Genomic DNA, 16,441 nt, shown 5'->3' on the forward strand with positions numbered 1-16,441 from the left:
GCTTATTTAATTTTCAAGTACTAATATATGTACCAGGCATGAAGGTATTGCCAGTGCTGAAAACCACTAGTGACAGTTCTAGTCTGTAGGACACTAATAATACCAGCATAGGCTTAGTATTGTGTAGTTGTACTATCACTACCCTTCTACTAAGTGCTTAGGTCCTCCAAAATTAAAGGCAACGACATTGTATTCGTAAACAATGTCTTGAAATCAAACATCATTATTCATCATAAACACACGGTCCCGTAATATGAATACACTGCACTATAGAATACTAAAAACTATACTACTAGGCTACACACTATGGTAACGTGCATATACATGTACATATGCAATTAACTACGATAGGATACGTTGATGCCCGTTAACAAGTGCAACCTTAAAAAGGTCCTTTTAATTCAACCCAGAATGCTGGAACAACTCCGAATTTTGCCTTAAACCATTGTATAACTTGTTTTAAACAATCGACCGGACGATGGAGGTGGTACTCTCTTGAAAACGGAAAATGTGCAATTCGAAAGATAAAGGATTTTACTTACGTTTCGTTTTTATTTTTCAAGCCGAGGCAAAGAAATTTCCGAATTTCATCCACATTGTGAGTCCGTATTGTCGCAAACAGATATTTCATGAATATCCAACTTCTGTTGTTCAAAGTTTTGCTTGAAGCAATTCGATTGCTGCTTTATGAATACGTATTAAAACGGATTTTCAGACGATATCCAAGCCGCAGTGTACTAAAATATAGTGATGGGCTTAGCTCCCACAATGCATTTCACCGCTTTTGCGAAGTGTTTAACGATTGCTCAATAACACAAGTTTCGGAGCGTGTGCAAAAAAGGCTTGCACAACTGAATTTCATCCCGATTTGGCCCGATTTGGACATAAATCGGTGTCATAGAATGAGATAAAATTCTCGAATAAAAAATAGTAACTTTTGTTGGCCTATATGATATATGCTTGCTCTGGAAATTCCACAGAAAAAGAACTTTGTATGAAGACTTTGTATGAAGACATTTTTTTAAGAGAAGACAGAGTCCCACTTAATGTTACAATGTCTCTATACATGTAATGTATTGAGATAAAAGCTACAAATTCCGAAGAGAGATATAATTTCGTAGAATAAATCTCTATCATGCTGTAAGGACTATTTTAAGTATCATTATGAGAGATTATATGATTAGCACAATCAGGATATCGTTACTTGTAGCATTTGATTTCTCAGGGTTTTTGTAACATGTGTATTAATGCAACATATTGCGAAGAATACGTGTTATGAGCGGTAATTTTATTGGTTTGACTATTGGAGTTATTCTGATAGAGAAATAAAACTAAACTATCAAATATATAAGATAAAGGCTATTGTACACGTTAAGTATTGTTATAAAATACAGAAATTTACCGTTTACACAAAAAATCACGTGATTGAAGTTCAGCGTTATTGTAAAGTGTAGTTTTCGCCAAAATCGAGAACTAAAATAAAAAGTGTTATTGATCGAAAAGTATTAATGTCGTTTCGTGTAGAGTATAAAAATGTATTTCTATAGAATTATACGCAGAGACACAATATTAAATATATAAATATATATATATATATATATATATATATATATATATATATATATATATATATATATATATATATATATAACAGACCAATTTCTTTTAAAGTGAAACAATTTATGATTTATTCATTCTTAAATGTATAAATTTTGCATCGTGATTTAAGAAAATGAGTTTTTTCCAAGACGTATATTTAACTCACTATTTGTAATATCAACGAAGGTTGTTGTTTACACAGCCGACCTAAGATTCTTGTTAATTATGTATAACTTATCGTGTACGAAATCACTCATGTTTATGATCTTAAAATATATCATGAAAACAATTTTGTACAAATACCAATGGTTTGCAGTTAAATTGGTAAATTAGATTAGTCTAACTTCCGCAGACGAAAAAATCTTCCGCAAAAATTGGTAAGAAATAAAAGAGCAATATGATTATGCTACACACAATTTATTTCAAGATTTTAAGATCTGCACTAGTATTTACAAATGACAGTAAATTAACATAGATGAATCGGAAAATGCATCCTTCTTTTGCGAACGGGCGAGGTTACAATGTTAATTAATAACCGACAAAGACCATAAATATCTTTTCTTAGCTAAGGTGTAACGTTTACTATAAAACAATAAACAATTACGTTTGAACAACTTTACTGCATTTTTATAATCCATAGTTTACAACTGTTGGAAAATGTTTGTAAACACCAAATTCTACAAAAGCTCGTATGGTTAAATGTAGCTAGAAATTACTTCGAATGTTCTTATAACGTTTTTTGGTTGCTGAAGTACGATCTGAATCCCATCTTAGTATAAATTTCATTCAGTTATATTGATTTTTGGTAAGACTATGAAAAAAATTAATTATGCATAGTTCATATACAACATATAGGGAATGATATGTAACAGTAGTAACAAGACATGATTACTCGGCAAGAGGTTTTAAAGTACCACCATGTGTGAATGTATTTGAACTTTAAAAGCTCCTGCAAGCAGGGACTCGCAAAGAAGCCTCATTGGCTTATCAAAGCCACAAGCTGACCGAAGTCAGTCTCTTAGATTCATAGTGAACGTCCATGATTATGAATTGTAAATTGCCAACAACTCTATAACGTCATACATTAATCTTGAAGTGACTTGAACTCGGAACCTTATGATTGAAAGGCACCGGCGTTAACCACTGAGCTTACACTCCACAATGCCATGCCCATATGCCATGCCATGTCATATATATCACATCCCAAGATATATAGTTTGAAGTAATTACCGTATATATCAATCAACCGGCTAACGTTGAAGGAACAAAGATAAATCCTAACGACTGTCAAACTATGGTAGGATACCTCATCAAGTGGACCGTGAATGGAACCTCTAATGACTGCGGCCACCAATACATCCTGTTTACCATTGCGACACGTATGCAGCCAACTTTAATAAATAAGTAAAACTTAATTGTTAAAACATTCCATATAGGTAGGTTTTACATGATTACACTTCGTGACCTAATCCTTGAAAAATTGTAATTCCAAAACAAAGATCATGTTTATTCGTTTAATGCAAATCATACCGCCTGAACAAATAAAAATATTGCTCGAATCCCCTCCTTGACAAAGCCATCAGATTTCCAAACGTTAATTCTAGCAATATATAAAACTAACCTGGTGAACATATTGTTCAAAGTTTGCAAATACTGCACTCCTTTTAACTAAGCAGCCTCCATATTTTATCACACTTTTTCCCTTTGACCCCTCCCTGACCGATTTTTTTTTAATAGCAACTCAATCGTATATATATATATATATATATACATATATATATATATATATATATATATATATATATATGTAAATATACATATATATATATATGTATATATATATATATATATGTATATATATATGTATATATATACATATATATATATATATATACATATATATATATATATGTATATATATATATGTATATATATATATATATATATTTACATATATATATATATATATATATATATATATATATATATATATATGTATATATAAGAAATGAATATGTAGCAACTAGTATGAGATATATATATATATATATATATATATATATATATATATATAAATATATATATATATATATGTGTGTGTATATGTATATTTGTATGTATATATATCAGACAACTGGTCGACAACAGTCGTGAATGTAACTTAATTTCTTCCTAGCACGGTTGTGCGGTTTGTTGCTATGGCTACAGGCATGAAACTCGTGTGACAACATGCTGTAGGTTACCGTATAAGTATACTATGTAATGTACTTGTTCTACTTCCATGTATTTAACACTTTTGCAGCAGGAAGTGAACATCTGAATATTTGTGTATGTGTGTGGTGTGATGAGTGTCAAATCACAATGATGAAAGAAGAAGACCCGAAAAAGAAGGGCACGGATTAATTTATGTGTAAATATCTAACAAAGAGTAAAATAATATTGAACCTCTTTTCAACAACAACAAATATTTGTCATCCAAAGATTGTTAAAGTTCTTTATTTACAAATGTAAGTCTTACACACTGTTTAACTAAACTTTTTATTAGTAAATTAATATTTCTGAATTCTAGCACATCATAATTTAGCCTTAATGTTAATTACCTATAAAGCATCATGTTGCTCTACAGCTGATACCTTGTAAATATGTTGTTGACCGAGCTAGCAAATTTAACAAACTTGTGACATTGAAAGTATCGCACAATCCAGCTTTCCATTACGGCACTTTACCTTATTTTGCACATTTCCTTGAATCTCCTCAAGCAAATAGTGAACAGGTGCTACGCATAAATTTCGTATGCTAATAAGTCATTTTTTTAACGATGATACGCTAATCCCAAAAAATACTTTCTTAATAAAACTAGTATGTTGAGGTCCAATAAAATAACATAGAATAACAAGGCTATGTGATGCCAAAACCTTTTCGTTTGATATTTGAGAGGATCCCATCACAGTGAAGGTAATCTGCTTCATATAAGAGTTATAATCTGTATTACGAGGCAAATCCTCTCAAATGTTCGCAAATTGTTTCCTTACATATGACTTCTGATACCAAAAATGTGTAGGTGAAACACAATCGATAAATTCACTATTACATTCCTCATCTTGTGAATAGGAGGGTGTAGTATCTTTATCAACTACAAGTTTAAATTTGAATATCATAATCTGCTGGTTTGGGAAAATTGAACAAACAACCCTCATTCCCTGTCATGATGTGGTCTTATAGTAACGAAACTTGAGTAATAAGACTCACACTTCAGTTCTTCATAATCTTAGCTTCTAGTGTTTTAATAATATGACCTGATTATCAAGTTCATTGCATGTTCTGAAGGCCAAATCGTCACAATCCTCTTCCCTCCTCCTCCTCCTCCTCCTCCTCCTCCTCCTCCTCCTCCTCCTCCTCCTCCTCCTCCTCCTCCTCCTCCTCCTCCTCCTCCTCCTCCTCCTCCTCCTCCTCCTCCTCCTCGCCCTCACCGCTTAACATACAATCTCAAGCAAGCAAAATATTTTTTTTTTAGATCCGTGGGTATCACGATTTCACAGAAGAAATGGTCGTGAATATCTGTAAGTAGAGCCTCACAACGGCTTAATTTTCATATCCACTGCTACAACAGAACAGTTGTAATAGAGATTATTCCTTTGAAACAAACATATTCCTGTATCCCAAGGGTCACCGTAGATTCCATTTAACGTAATAGCATGACAACCATTGAACCACCAGCCGCCGGGATGGAATTCACTAATAGCACAATTTTGAATAACTAAGTCATTGTCCTGATCGTAGGTAGTAAATTTCATATCTCGATGGTAATCCATGTAGTCATAATCTGTTTAATATAAAAATAGAGTTTTTATACTAAGCTGCTTTGAAAATTCATGTGAAGACTTTTTACTAACTTATCCATTTCATTTTACAGTTATTGTTACAGGCTAACTGAAAAAAAAATACAGATATGTCGTATACTTTGCGGATGCAGTCTAAAGCGCCCTGTAGCCTAAAAAAGCATGAAACCTCAATTTAGCATTGTGTACCTTTCGATTTTAGTTGAAGTATCCCAAGAACTTCGTTAGCATTTGCATATTAGTAATTCCCCTTTGCACTCTTTCAAGCGTTTTAAGAGGTATTGACAAATATACTATGGCATTAAGAACAAACAACTATACATTTTACATTCAGTCAACAAAACCAGACTAAATTGAACTTGTCAGAGGCAGGTGATATTCGCCGAAAAATACGTACCAAAGCTCCCTGTGTAATTTCCAAGCGTTATCTCGTATTTTGTTGCCTCGGAGCTAATTCTAAAAAGATTGTAATGAAGATATTCACTGGCGTCATTGGTGGTGTTGAACCAAATATCAATTCTGAGTTGATGATCTCTCTCAGCCGATATGACATGTAATTTCTCATTTCCAAGCCAGAAACTAGAATTGAGATCGCCAAATCCATCTCTGTAGGTTATCCAATCATTGAAAAATGACACAGAAGCATCAACTCGCCTCTGAAACAGCTGTATAAAAAATAACCGCTTGTTTTAGAACGATACACAAGTTGAATATGTACAGTTTAACTGAAGGTGCCAACAGTTGCCTCTGGAAGAGATCTCATAATTGCTGAAATGAGATTATGCGACGACGAAAGAATTGGGAAGACTTCATTATAATTAAGAAAATACTGAAGTTGCTACTATTATGCAATTAGTTACTTATATAAACTGTGCTTTCTTGTCTGCTTCCTATATGAACGTTACCTATATGATGGCATATCTCATGTAAACTACAAGGTTTGCAGAATTTACTCAAGTGACGAACGTTTGGTATCGCTGGTCGAAATTTGACCAAGAGCGTAATATAAAGGGACTTATGCCGTCATTGAGTGAAGAATTTTGTTTGTAAAATGAGCGGCTAGTAGAAGCTTTGGGAACAATCTAAGATGGTAGTTAAAGATCGAAATATAAGTGAATGTTAGATTAAGTGGAATATAATCAACATCAACTTCTTGTTTGCATGATCACATGGTAATAGCCACGGTTTGATTCGTAAGAGGACAGGAACATAACAGCGTGCAGCCACGTATACTGAAAATGTGTTCCAGCAATAGTGTTACAGACGTATGGGATAATATTTAATAATATAAAAGAAAAAGCATCTGCAAAAGAACATTTACGAGTTATGGGAAATGTGAAATGACAAGTGTCTTGGTTTCGTGAAGAAAACTTACCATCCAACCACCTTTGCAATAAACTTGGAATGGTTCATGTGCCCAAGAAGGCGGATGTATCGAATAAATGCCTTCTTTGGTGGATAAACCATTATAAACATCCTGACAGTTTGTGATTACTTGACAAGTCGTACCATTTCCCCAGTAGCCCTCTTTACACTCGCAAGATGAACTTTGAACTTGTTTCTGGCATGTTGCATTATGACTGCAGGAGTATTCTTTACAGTGGAGAACATCATTTTCACATGTGCAACGTCTTGTGCAGTTTAAGTTAACATGCGATGATCCGTTCTGTGCAGAAATGTTAACAATTACAAGCAATGGGAAGATAAAGCTGTGCTGAAACGGGATTTTATTCAACGGCTGATATTGAATAAAACGTCAGCGAAAAAAACGTAATTTCATATTAATTGTCTTTTTTAATCTAAATGAAATTGTAAAAATCTTTTCTGGTTTACCAAACGTTGGGACTGTCACACAAAACCATGAGAAAACATATTTGTAATTTTATTGCATCTCCTATATAAGTTAATTTTTCTGACCCTTCTAAAAGTATCATAATAGTGAACTCCAAATGTGAATAAAAACAACCTTTTACACCAATTACGTTTAAAATGAATCTCCTTTTCTTAGATCTATATCGCAAAAGGTTAAAGGGAACTTCTTCAACGCAATCTGTAGAGCTTCATGAACAAAACATGTGCTTGCTATTTTATTTGTTGGTAGTGATGATATTTAAGCTCTCAAACACATCTTCGTAGTTAAGGAAGTCTTGACATATCAGGATAAAATCACAACTGTCGAGTTGTGTGAAAATACCGAAATGACTCCTGTGGGCGAATGGTAACACCCGCATTCTTCCAACGGTATGCATGCTCCATCTCTGATTTGGAATCTATCTGGACAGACGCACGTATAACCCGGTTCATCATTACAGCTCTTAAAACACCCATGGAGTCCTTCGGGATCATCGCACGTAGTTTGGCATGAACAGTTCATCCATATCATGTTGGTAGGACAGGATTCTGAAGTATAATGAAATTTTCAAGTCGGCAGTCGCAGTAATTGCTCTTAACCATAGATTCAACAACGTGACGGTTCTTTCAAATGCTCACCGTGCAAAATGTGTACACAATTTGAAATTCCGAATAGAGCTATACATTCCTAGAAGAAGTCTCTATCATGCTGTACGAACTATTGTAAGTATCAGTATGAGAGTTCATGTGATTAGCAACAATCTGACATCTTTACTTGTAGTTTCACCACCTTAATTTGATTTTTGAGTGGGTTTTTGACATGTGTTAATTCATTCAAATCGATGGTACTTCAATACATTTCAAAGAGAACGTATTATCAGCGGTAATGGGTGAGGCTATTGGGTGTGTCTATTGATTGAGACATGAAATTAAGATATCAAATATGTTGACATGTTTGTGTTCAATCAAGAATTTCGAATTACCGTTCCACATCATATATATGTATTATAATAATAATAATAATAATAATAATAATAATAATAATAATAATAATAATAATAATAATAATAATAATAATAATAATAATAATAATAATAATAATAATAATAATAATAATAATAATAATAATAATAATAATAATAATAATAATAATAATAATAATAATAATAATAATAATAATAATAATAATAATAATAATAATAATAATAATAATAATAATAATAATAATAATAATAATAATAATAATTATAATAATAATAATAATAATTGTAGGCTTAATAGTAAAAAGTTTCATATCACCTTTTGTAAGCATCCGTGTTTTTGATAACTCAACTGTACTTGCAGTTGCTGCCGTTGCTGTTAATACGGTTGAAGTAAATAATCGCATTTCATCCGTAGAGAGCATTGGGGGCATCGATGTTGACTTCATTCCACTCAGTGTTGTTTCCTGTTTAATTTTCTCACCTGTAAACGGAAATGATCAGCATCAATTTGTGTTTTTCAATCGTTTTCAATACATTTTAACCCTTTAAAACCATCTAAGCTAAGATAAACCTGTATAAACTTGTTTACTATGAAAAAGTGTATACAGACTAAAGACATAATACTGTGCTCTGTTAATTGCTCAGGCGAACATTCATAATGTATCAGCTTGTGAAGGTGCATGTGAACCAAAGTTTCAGAAAGAGCTGCTGTAGATTGAATTGATGTTGATATTATCATTTAAACATTAAAGAATTAGTCAAAACATATAGAGAAAACGAAGCTACATTAAGCCACCACGTTTTCTGTTGAGACCTTTTGTGTTGTCGAAAAGTCGTTTTTGTTGATGGTTGTTATTGTATCGGTTGGCTAAAGCAATGTAATTTCATCTGTTTAGTTCATAGTTGTAATTAGTCATTTACTAGGTGTTGTTGCTATTTCATTGATTGAATCTAATGACTGAATGATAAAATATCACATTTGTTGATATTTCCAATGATAACACTAAGTATTAAGTGGAGCGGTAGTAAACGTTTGGTCCCGTAATATCTACAAAATATACAAATGATTGGACGTGAGCATACGTTTGTAAAATAAGTACAACAAACAACGTTCTTAATTTGTAATTAGTTCAAACAACGTTAAATCAAATACTTGTTGACGTTCACCTTGTCAAATGGTAAGTATCAATCTGTTTTACGACTAAGTCAAATACTGAAAAAAAAACATACCATATGTTATCACGTTACCTGTTGTACGCATCCCAGTTGTTGACAACAAATTCTCGGATCGTGTTGTCATTTCATCAGTTGACGGTAATATTCGCATTCCATCTGCTGATTGCGCCGCAGTTGCTGTTCGGTCACTCAATTGCGTTCCCAACGTACCTTTTGTCGTTCTTGACGTTTCAAAGGTTGACGTAAATAATCGCATTTCATCCGTAGAGAGCATTGGGGGCATCGATGTTGACTTGATTCCACTCAGTGTTATTTCCTGTTTAATTCTCTCACCTGTAAAGGGAAATGATCAGCATCAATTTGTGTTTTTCAATTGTTTTAAATAAATTTTAACCCTTTAAAACCATCTAAGCTAAGATAAACCTGTATAAACTTGTTTACTATGAAAAAGTGTATACAGACTAAAGACATAATACTGTGCTCTGTTAATTGCTCAGGCGAACATTCATAATGTATCAGCTTGTGAAGGTGCATGTGAACCAAAGTTTCAGAAAGAGCTGCTGTAGATTGAATTGATGTTGATATTATCATTTAAACATTAAAGAATTAGTCAAAACATATAGAGAAAACGAAGCTACATTAAGCCACCACGTTATCTGTTGAGACCTTTTGTGTTGTCGAAAAGTCGTTTTTGTTGATGGTTGTTATTGTATCGGTTGACTAAAGCAATGTAATTTCATCTGTTTAGTTCATATTTGTAATTAGTAATTTACTAGGTCTTGTTGCTATTTCATTGATTGAATCTAATGACTGAATGATAAAATATCACATTTGTTGATATTTCCAATGATAACACTAAGTATTAAGTGGAGCGGTAGTAAACGTTTGGTCCCGTAATATCTACAAAATGTACAAATGATTGGACGTGAGCATACGTTTGTAAAATAAGGACAACAAACAACGTTCTTAATTTGTAATTAGTTCAAACAACGTTAAATCAAATACTTGTTGACGTTCACCTTGTCAAATGGTAAGTATCAATCTGTTTTACGACTGAGTCAAATACTGAAAAAACATACCATATATTATCACGTTACCTGTTGTACGCATCCCAGTTGTTGACAACAAATTCTCCGATCGTGTTGTTATTTCATCAGTTGACGGTAATATTCGCATTCCATCTGCTGATTGCGCCGCAGTTGCTGTTCGGTCACTCAATTGCGTTCCCAACGTACCTTTTGTCGTTCTTGACGTTTCAAAGGTTGACGTAAATGATCGCATTTTATCCGTAGAGTGCATCCGTGTTGGTTTGATTATACCCATTGTTGTTTCCTGTTTAACTGTCTCATCTGTAAACGGTAATGATTAGTGCCAGGTGTCAGTAGGCATTCAGTCAGAGATACAATATGAGATATGCTTGCCCAGAAATATTCGAATGAATGTTCCGAAAGAAAATTGCATAGGCCTAATACTAACAAGCTTGTGTTGATATTACTAGCATGAGTTATGTCATGAGTAAGGTAGTGTACTGTACTAGTGTTTTGGATTCATTATTTGTAGTTGTAAAATAATAAAATCATTATAATTAATGTTGTCGTGACTTTTAGTGTTCCATACATGCAATAATTATATGAAACCTAAATACAATGAAATCATGTCGAGAATTCGTTTGACTCATTACCATTTCTTTATGATAACGATAAACAAAAGCATATATTGTTTTCAATCATTATTCATCCCAAAAATTGCATGCAGGACATAAGGATGAAATAAATATTTTGTTTTAAAGGAATTAGGTATAATTAATATATTACTTAATTTAAGTATTCGAATACAATATTTCTGATACACAACTCAACAACGAGAACGTATATCAGATATATATATACAACGCTATAGGGAAGTGAATAACAATTATTATTCATATTTGTCTTGCAGAAAATCAAGGTCAAGTAAGCTTTATGTCAGTGCATTTGTATAAAGAGACAGATCAGAGAACATCCGATGCAAAAAAAAATCAGTGCTGCGTTTGAACCGAAAATAAGCATATACATACATTTCATTCTTAGTTGATATCGTGTTGTCTTTTCTTTCATTTTCCTTTGGGTCATGACCGAAAGAGTTGTATGTCAAATAGAGAGACTGGGTAAACTGTATCATCACTCTAACTTTCAATGAATTAACAAAGCGTTTTACTATCATTAAGTTACTCCAGGATTCTCTATAAATTCACCAAACAGTTCATAAGAGTTGTTATTATGATGAAAATGTCATATACGTTTGAATTTCATATGTAAATGAAGATGAAATCATTGTTTCTTAGTATTGAAAAAAGGCCTTTGTTACTCCGATGCATTTATTAGTTCTTAGATTACTTAAATTGCAACTTGTTACTTACCGGTACTCGGTATTAGCTCCATTTGATCGCTACAGTTACCAACACAAGCCATACCGGCATCTTTATATGAGTGTGGTTTTGTGCACTTGAAAAACGCTGAAACCAGAAGAACCGTTATTTAATAGAGTAACATCAAAGCAGTGGCATTACGAATATTTGCTACTAGTATAATAACTGAACCACAATGTCAAAGAAATGAGATGAATAGTTAGAACTACTTTCAGTTATTCTACTTACCAACGCTTTCCACCATCGTAGAATGAATACAAATACCAAGAAGGAAACAATTGATGATAGACGAAAACTTAATTTCATTCATCTTTCCTCAATGTTTAGTACAACGTATTTATACAGTAATATATTTTCTGCATAACTCCTTGTTAATTTCATCAAAGTACTAAGTAACTTTAAACATCTTCGTGTGGCTACACATCAATATCGTCTGAAGGAACAACTCACATAGTTAACGTTCAGCGTTATTGTTTAGAGTCGATTCGCCAAAAACGAGAAAGAAAATGAAAAGCGTTATTGATTGAAAAGAAATGATGTCCTTTTTCGTATAGAGAATGAGGTCTTCTTCTATAGAACTATGAGCACAGACACATTATCAACAATCTCTTTATAATATAAAATCAATAATTAGACCTATTTCTTTTCAATTGAAATAATTTGATATTTATTAATTTTTAAATGTGTGATTAGTGAAATTTTAGCATGAAATCAAGAGCCAATACACTAGAGCACCAGGTAACTGTCACTCAAACCATATCCCCTTGTGGATATTTTTATTAGAACGAAAAGAAGTGAAGTGTCGCGTGGTTCGTTTTTTTCTGTTTTAGTGACTCTGTCCTTGCTTCATTCCACCGGGCGTATGACAAGCCATTTTACTTTTTATTCAATATTTGATGAAATCAACAATTTGTTCATGCTATCAGGAATTATCAGGAACTCCTACGACTTCCTGTAATACCTGTGTTGTGAAACATCATTAAAGATTCTTGTGAGGGAAACAAGAAATCATTAAATAGGTAGTCAAATGATATTCAAAAGTCATGTTGTGGCGACTGATTATGTCCTTTGAAGCACATGGTAAGTACTGTCGTTTTTATCATATCATTCGACACAGGTTTGAGTGTGTTAGATTAACTTATACTAGCCTAGATATGTTAACGGTATCTGACGTACACATGTTTGAGATTGGGAAAGCTGGGCCTTTCAAAGCCATACCGAGACCAGCCTGAACGTACTTGGGTATACTATGCACGAGGAAAACAAAATATTACATTTTTCGATCCGTCGGAACTCCTATTCCTGTCGGCAGGCCAGGGACCAGCACCGCCGCCACATGGGTCGATGTTGGTGTATTTCTGTTTTGGTGACATATTTGCCTATATATAAGTATACACACACACATACACACACTTATATATATATATATATATATATATATATATATATATATATATATATATATATATATATATATATATATATCGGCCGCAGCACCGCACACACACAGTAGCCATTTCTGATTGTTACAGCGAGCTAGTTATCTCGTAGAGCTTGCCTAGCTAGAGTCTACAATGTTAAGACCTATCAATCATCATACAAACTCATTCACTTCGATTCAAAAGTATGAATGCTGATTATTTTGTTATAGGCTACATTCAGTAATATGTTCCCTAGCAAAAAATGTCGTGTAAACTAGTGGTACGTTTCTTAATGAACTGTGATGTTCTGACCATTCAACTTCTGAAACTAAGTAATCAGTCTATATCTTAAATTATGTACAGGACAAAAAAGTTCATAGCACCCTAAAACAGCATCACAAAAGTACACGTCATAGGTTAGGCATACTTGTAGCAGTCAAATTTGTGCTCTACTGTTAGGCATTGGGCCTGTACCATGTTACAATTGGCATTTCCAGTGACAGTACGTCTAGGCCTAGTGTATGTTAGGTGGAATTGACAAAGGACCCTAACTGCGGTAGGTTGTTATTCCTAACGTTAGCTAAAGATATTCTACCTTAGGCTTATGTATGCCTAGCCATATCCTGAACTCCACTTTCGTATCACTCACCAAAATGCTCTGGTTGAATCAACTATTTTTTTCTGAAGTCGTATTATGACTTAATTACAAATTCTCATCAAATTCATGTCGAATTCCTGCAATAATGCACATAAACTGTCTTAGCGAAGTATCCTTGGACTGACACATGTGGGTATTTCATGCTAAAATGATATCCAACTTCTCCGTTGACTAAGAACAAGAACCCACAAACATGTACGGTAAGCACTGTTTTTAACGCGAAGCTACACCAAAAAGTTCCGGTAATACATGAAAACTTTTTTGTTGACACAATCACTGTACTGCATTAGTCGTGCACACCATAGATCGGTGAAGTGTATCGGGCAGTTCCGGTAAAGAGTTGAGGACGCTGGTCGTTTCCATTGCACATACCCGTCGGACTGTTATATTTTCGACAAGCAGAGCTCAGAATACTGATTGAGAAAATATAAATAAGGATGTTTTTGGATACCGCGGGAGTCGAACCATTAAAGGAGTATTCCAGTGGCATAAAAACTGTTACACCAACCGTAAGAGAAAAATATGTAAAACTATCGGTCAAGATCCCCGTTTCAATATCGTGTTTCTTATTCGAAATTTGGTTGACTGAATGCTAATCAAAAGAAGGAAAGGTTCCATAATTTGTTTCAGGACCGATACAAACACCATCATTTAAGTTATTATTGCAGTTATTCTGAAAGGATGTAGTGAGGATAACATTGCGTTACAAGATATTGTTGCTGCATATTGCGGACGTACTTTTATTCAATCGTTCTCGTGTTAATGAAAAAATGTGTAACTAAGTTTGTAAACTTTTTCAGCCGTGACTACAGTTAAAGTGAAAATTATCAGCTAGTGAAATGAACTTGCAATAATTATTAATCTTTTTCTATTTTAACACCTATTTTAGACACCTTTCAAATGTATGTGTCTTCTAATGAGAAATGGCTGATGCACATTCGTTGATACGATGCAAAGAGTGTGTATATTTCTTAATGTATACTTTTTATTACAAAGAATGACACAGATGCCATGTCGTTTTTCATCACCATCAATATGTCCATCTAATATGGTTAAGATGAACTACACTTGTCAAGCCACTTGTCAAGATCCAGAAGGACGATATGGTTGCTGTAGCAACTTCACAAATGGTGCACAATGTATTTGCCCATATGGGTTTGTCTATACGGTTATATCGACTGCGTACCCTCACAGGGTTGCGGATTTTACGACTACCAGACAGGCGTAGTACCAGTGAGTACGGTATATCTTTTTACAAAGACATGTATGTACAAGGCTGGTTTTTTTAAATAACCACCATAGTTTGCCCGTATAATATATACATTCCTGAGCATTTTATTTACACATAACATTGTGTGTTAACGACGTTACATCGACGCACTTGCAATCAAATCTCGAAATCAAATCCCTCAACCCCCAGAATACAATGCGTGTGGTAACTGCTATACATACGGTATGCACCTACATGTTTGGCTTACAGTGCACTGGCAAATAAGCTTTGCTTTTTGTAGTTACTGGATGATTGTTAATAAGTTATAAACAATTGGGTAATTATATATACTACAAAGATCTCGTAAGCAAGTTTACCCTAGCCAGGGGCGTCTCTGTGGCAGGGGAAACCACTCCTCAGAAAGTATTTTCCGACGGTCGTCATCTAATCAGGGTGGTCAGAGGAGCCTCTTCTTTGGGGGGGGGGGGCTGCAACATTACAGAGAAATTATTTTCTGTCATGCCAAAGCGACGTTAGTCGGGATTAACTGGGGTTAATCCTAAACTTGTGTAAAACTTCTATAACCTCTTCAGGGCGATGATCCTCGTCTGTCGTGTAGATAATTGCCGTACGGAAAAGAATTCTACTTTTGCGGATAGTGAATTATTCATATCGAAAGTTCGACATGTTATCGCAAAATCTCCGCGTTTTTCTGGAGATGATAGCGTTTCATCTCAAGCTTTTTACTCTTTATCTTACAATTTCGACATATTTTACATAGAAACTATGCTATCTTCTTCTCAAAATGTTTATGGTTTATGTCAAACATTGGATGTTCTATCTCCGTCGAATTTGTTGACATTTCATCTCAGAATTTCGGCATTTTATCACACAATTTCGACATTTTATCATTTTCATGATTTAAGATAATTATATAAGATTCTGAATATCATGTCGAACTTTTGACCCTTTTATCTATTCATGTCTACCGATCATCTCAAAATTTTTGACATTGTACCTACAAATATTTTATTTCGTGATATTTTCATGATAGTAGTTCGAAATTTCGAGTTGCTATAGATTACTTGATTATTCATTTGTTTTCATTGTATAGCATCCACGAAGCTTGGGCTATGATCAAATAAGGGTTATTAAAAATTCATGACATGAAAGAAGAATAAAAATGAATTCGTTTTGCGATAGTCTGCATGTATTTCTTTTTATCAGAGAGTGATCCAGACGTAGGATGCGGGAATAGGTGGGGAATAGGGTTAGGCTGGGGTAAGGAATGTTACCC

The 16,441-nt window shown here is 33.7% G+C and overlaps 2 protein-coding genes across 2 annotated transcripts; both read right to left on the minus strand.

Annotated features, from left to right (window-relative positions):
• Positions 1-5,063: 5,063 nt before the first annotated feature.
• Positions 5,064-8,080, minus strand: LOC139974554 (fibrinogen-like protein A). Its single transcript, XM_071981770.1, has 4 exons — positions 7,633-8,080; positions 6,814-7,104; positions 5,836-6,103; positions 5,064-5,422 (listed from the first exon to the last, which is right to left on the minus strand). Exons 1-4 carry the CDS (start codon positions 7,819-7,821, stop codon positions 5,172-5,174), a joined length of 999 nt encoding a protein of 332 aa, XP_071837871.1. The 5' UTR covers positions 7,822-8,080; the 3' UTR covers positions 5,064-5,171.
• Positions 8,081-8,677: 597 nt separating this feature from the next.
• LOC139973934 (uncharacterized) lies at positions 8,678-12,300 on the minus strand. Its single transcript, XM_071980825.1, has 5 exons — positions 12,084-12,300; positions 11,847-11,942; positions 10,546-10,797; positions 9,521-9,781; positions 8,678-8,736 (listed from the first exon to the last, which is right to left on the minus strand). Exons 1-5 carry the CDS (start codon positions 12,163-12,165, stop codon positions 8,678-8,680), a joined length of 750 nt encoding a protein of 249 aa, XP_071836926.1. The 5' UTR covers positions 12,166-12,300.
• Between the last annotated feature and the right edge of the window lie 4,141 nt (positions 12,301-16,441).

Source organism: Apostichopus japonicus, chromosome 9 (genome assembly GCF_037975245.1).
Source record: "Apostichopus japonicus isolate 1M-3 chromosome 9, ASM3797524v1, whole genome shotgun sequence".
NCBI lineage: Eukaryota > Metazoa > Echinodermata > Holothuroidea > Aspidochirotida > Stichopodidae > Apostichopus > Apostichopus japonicus.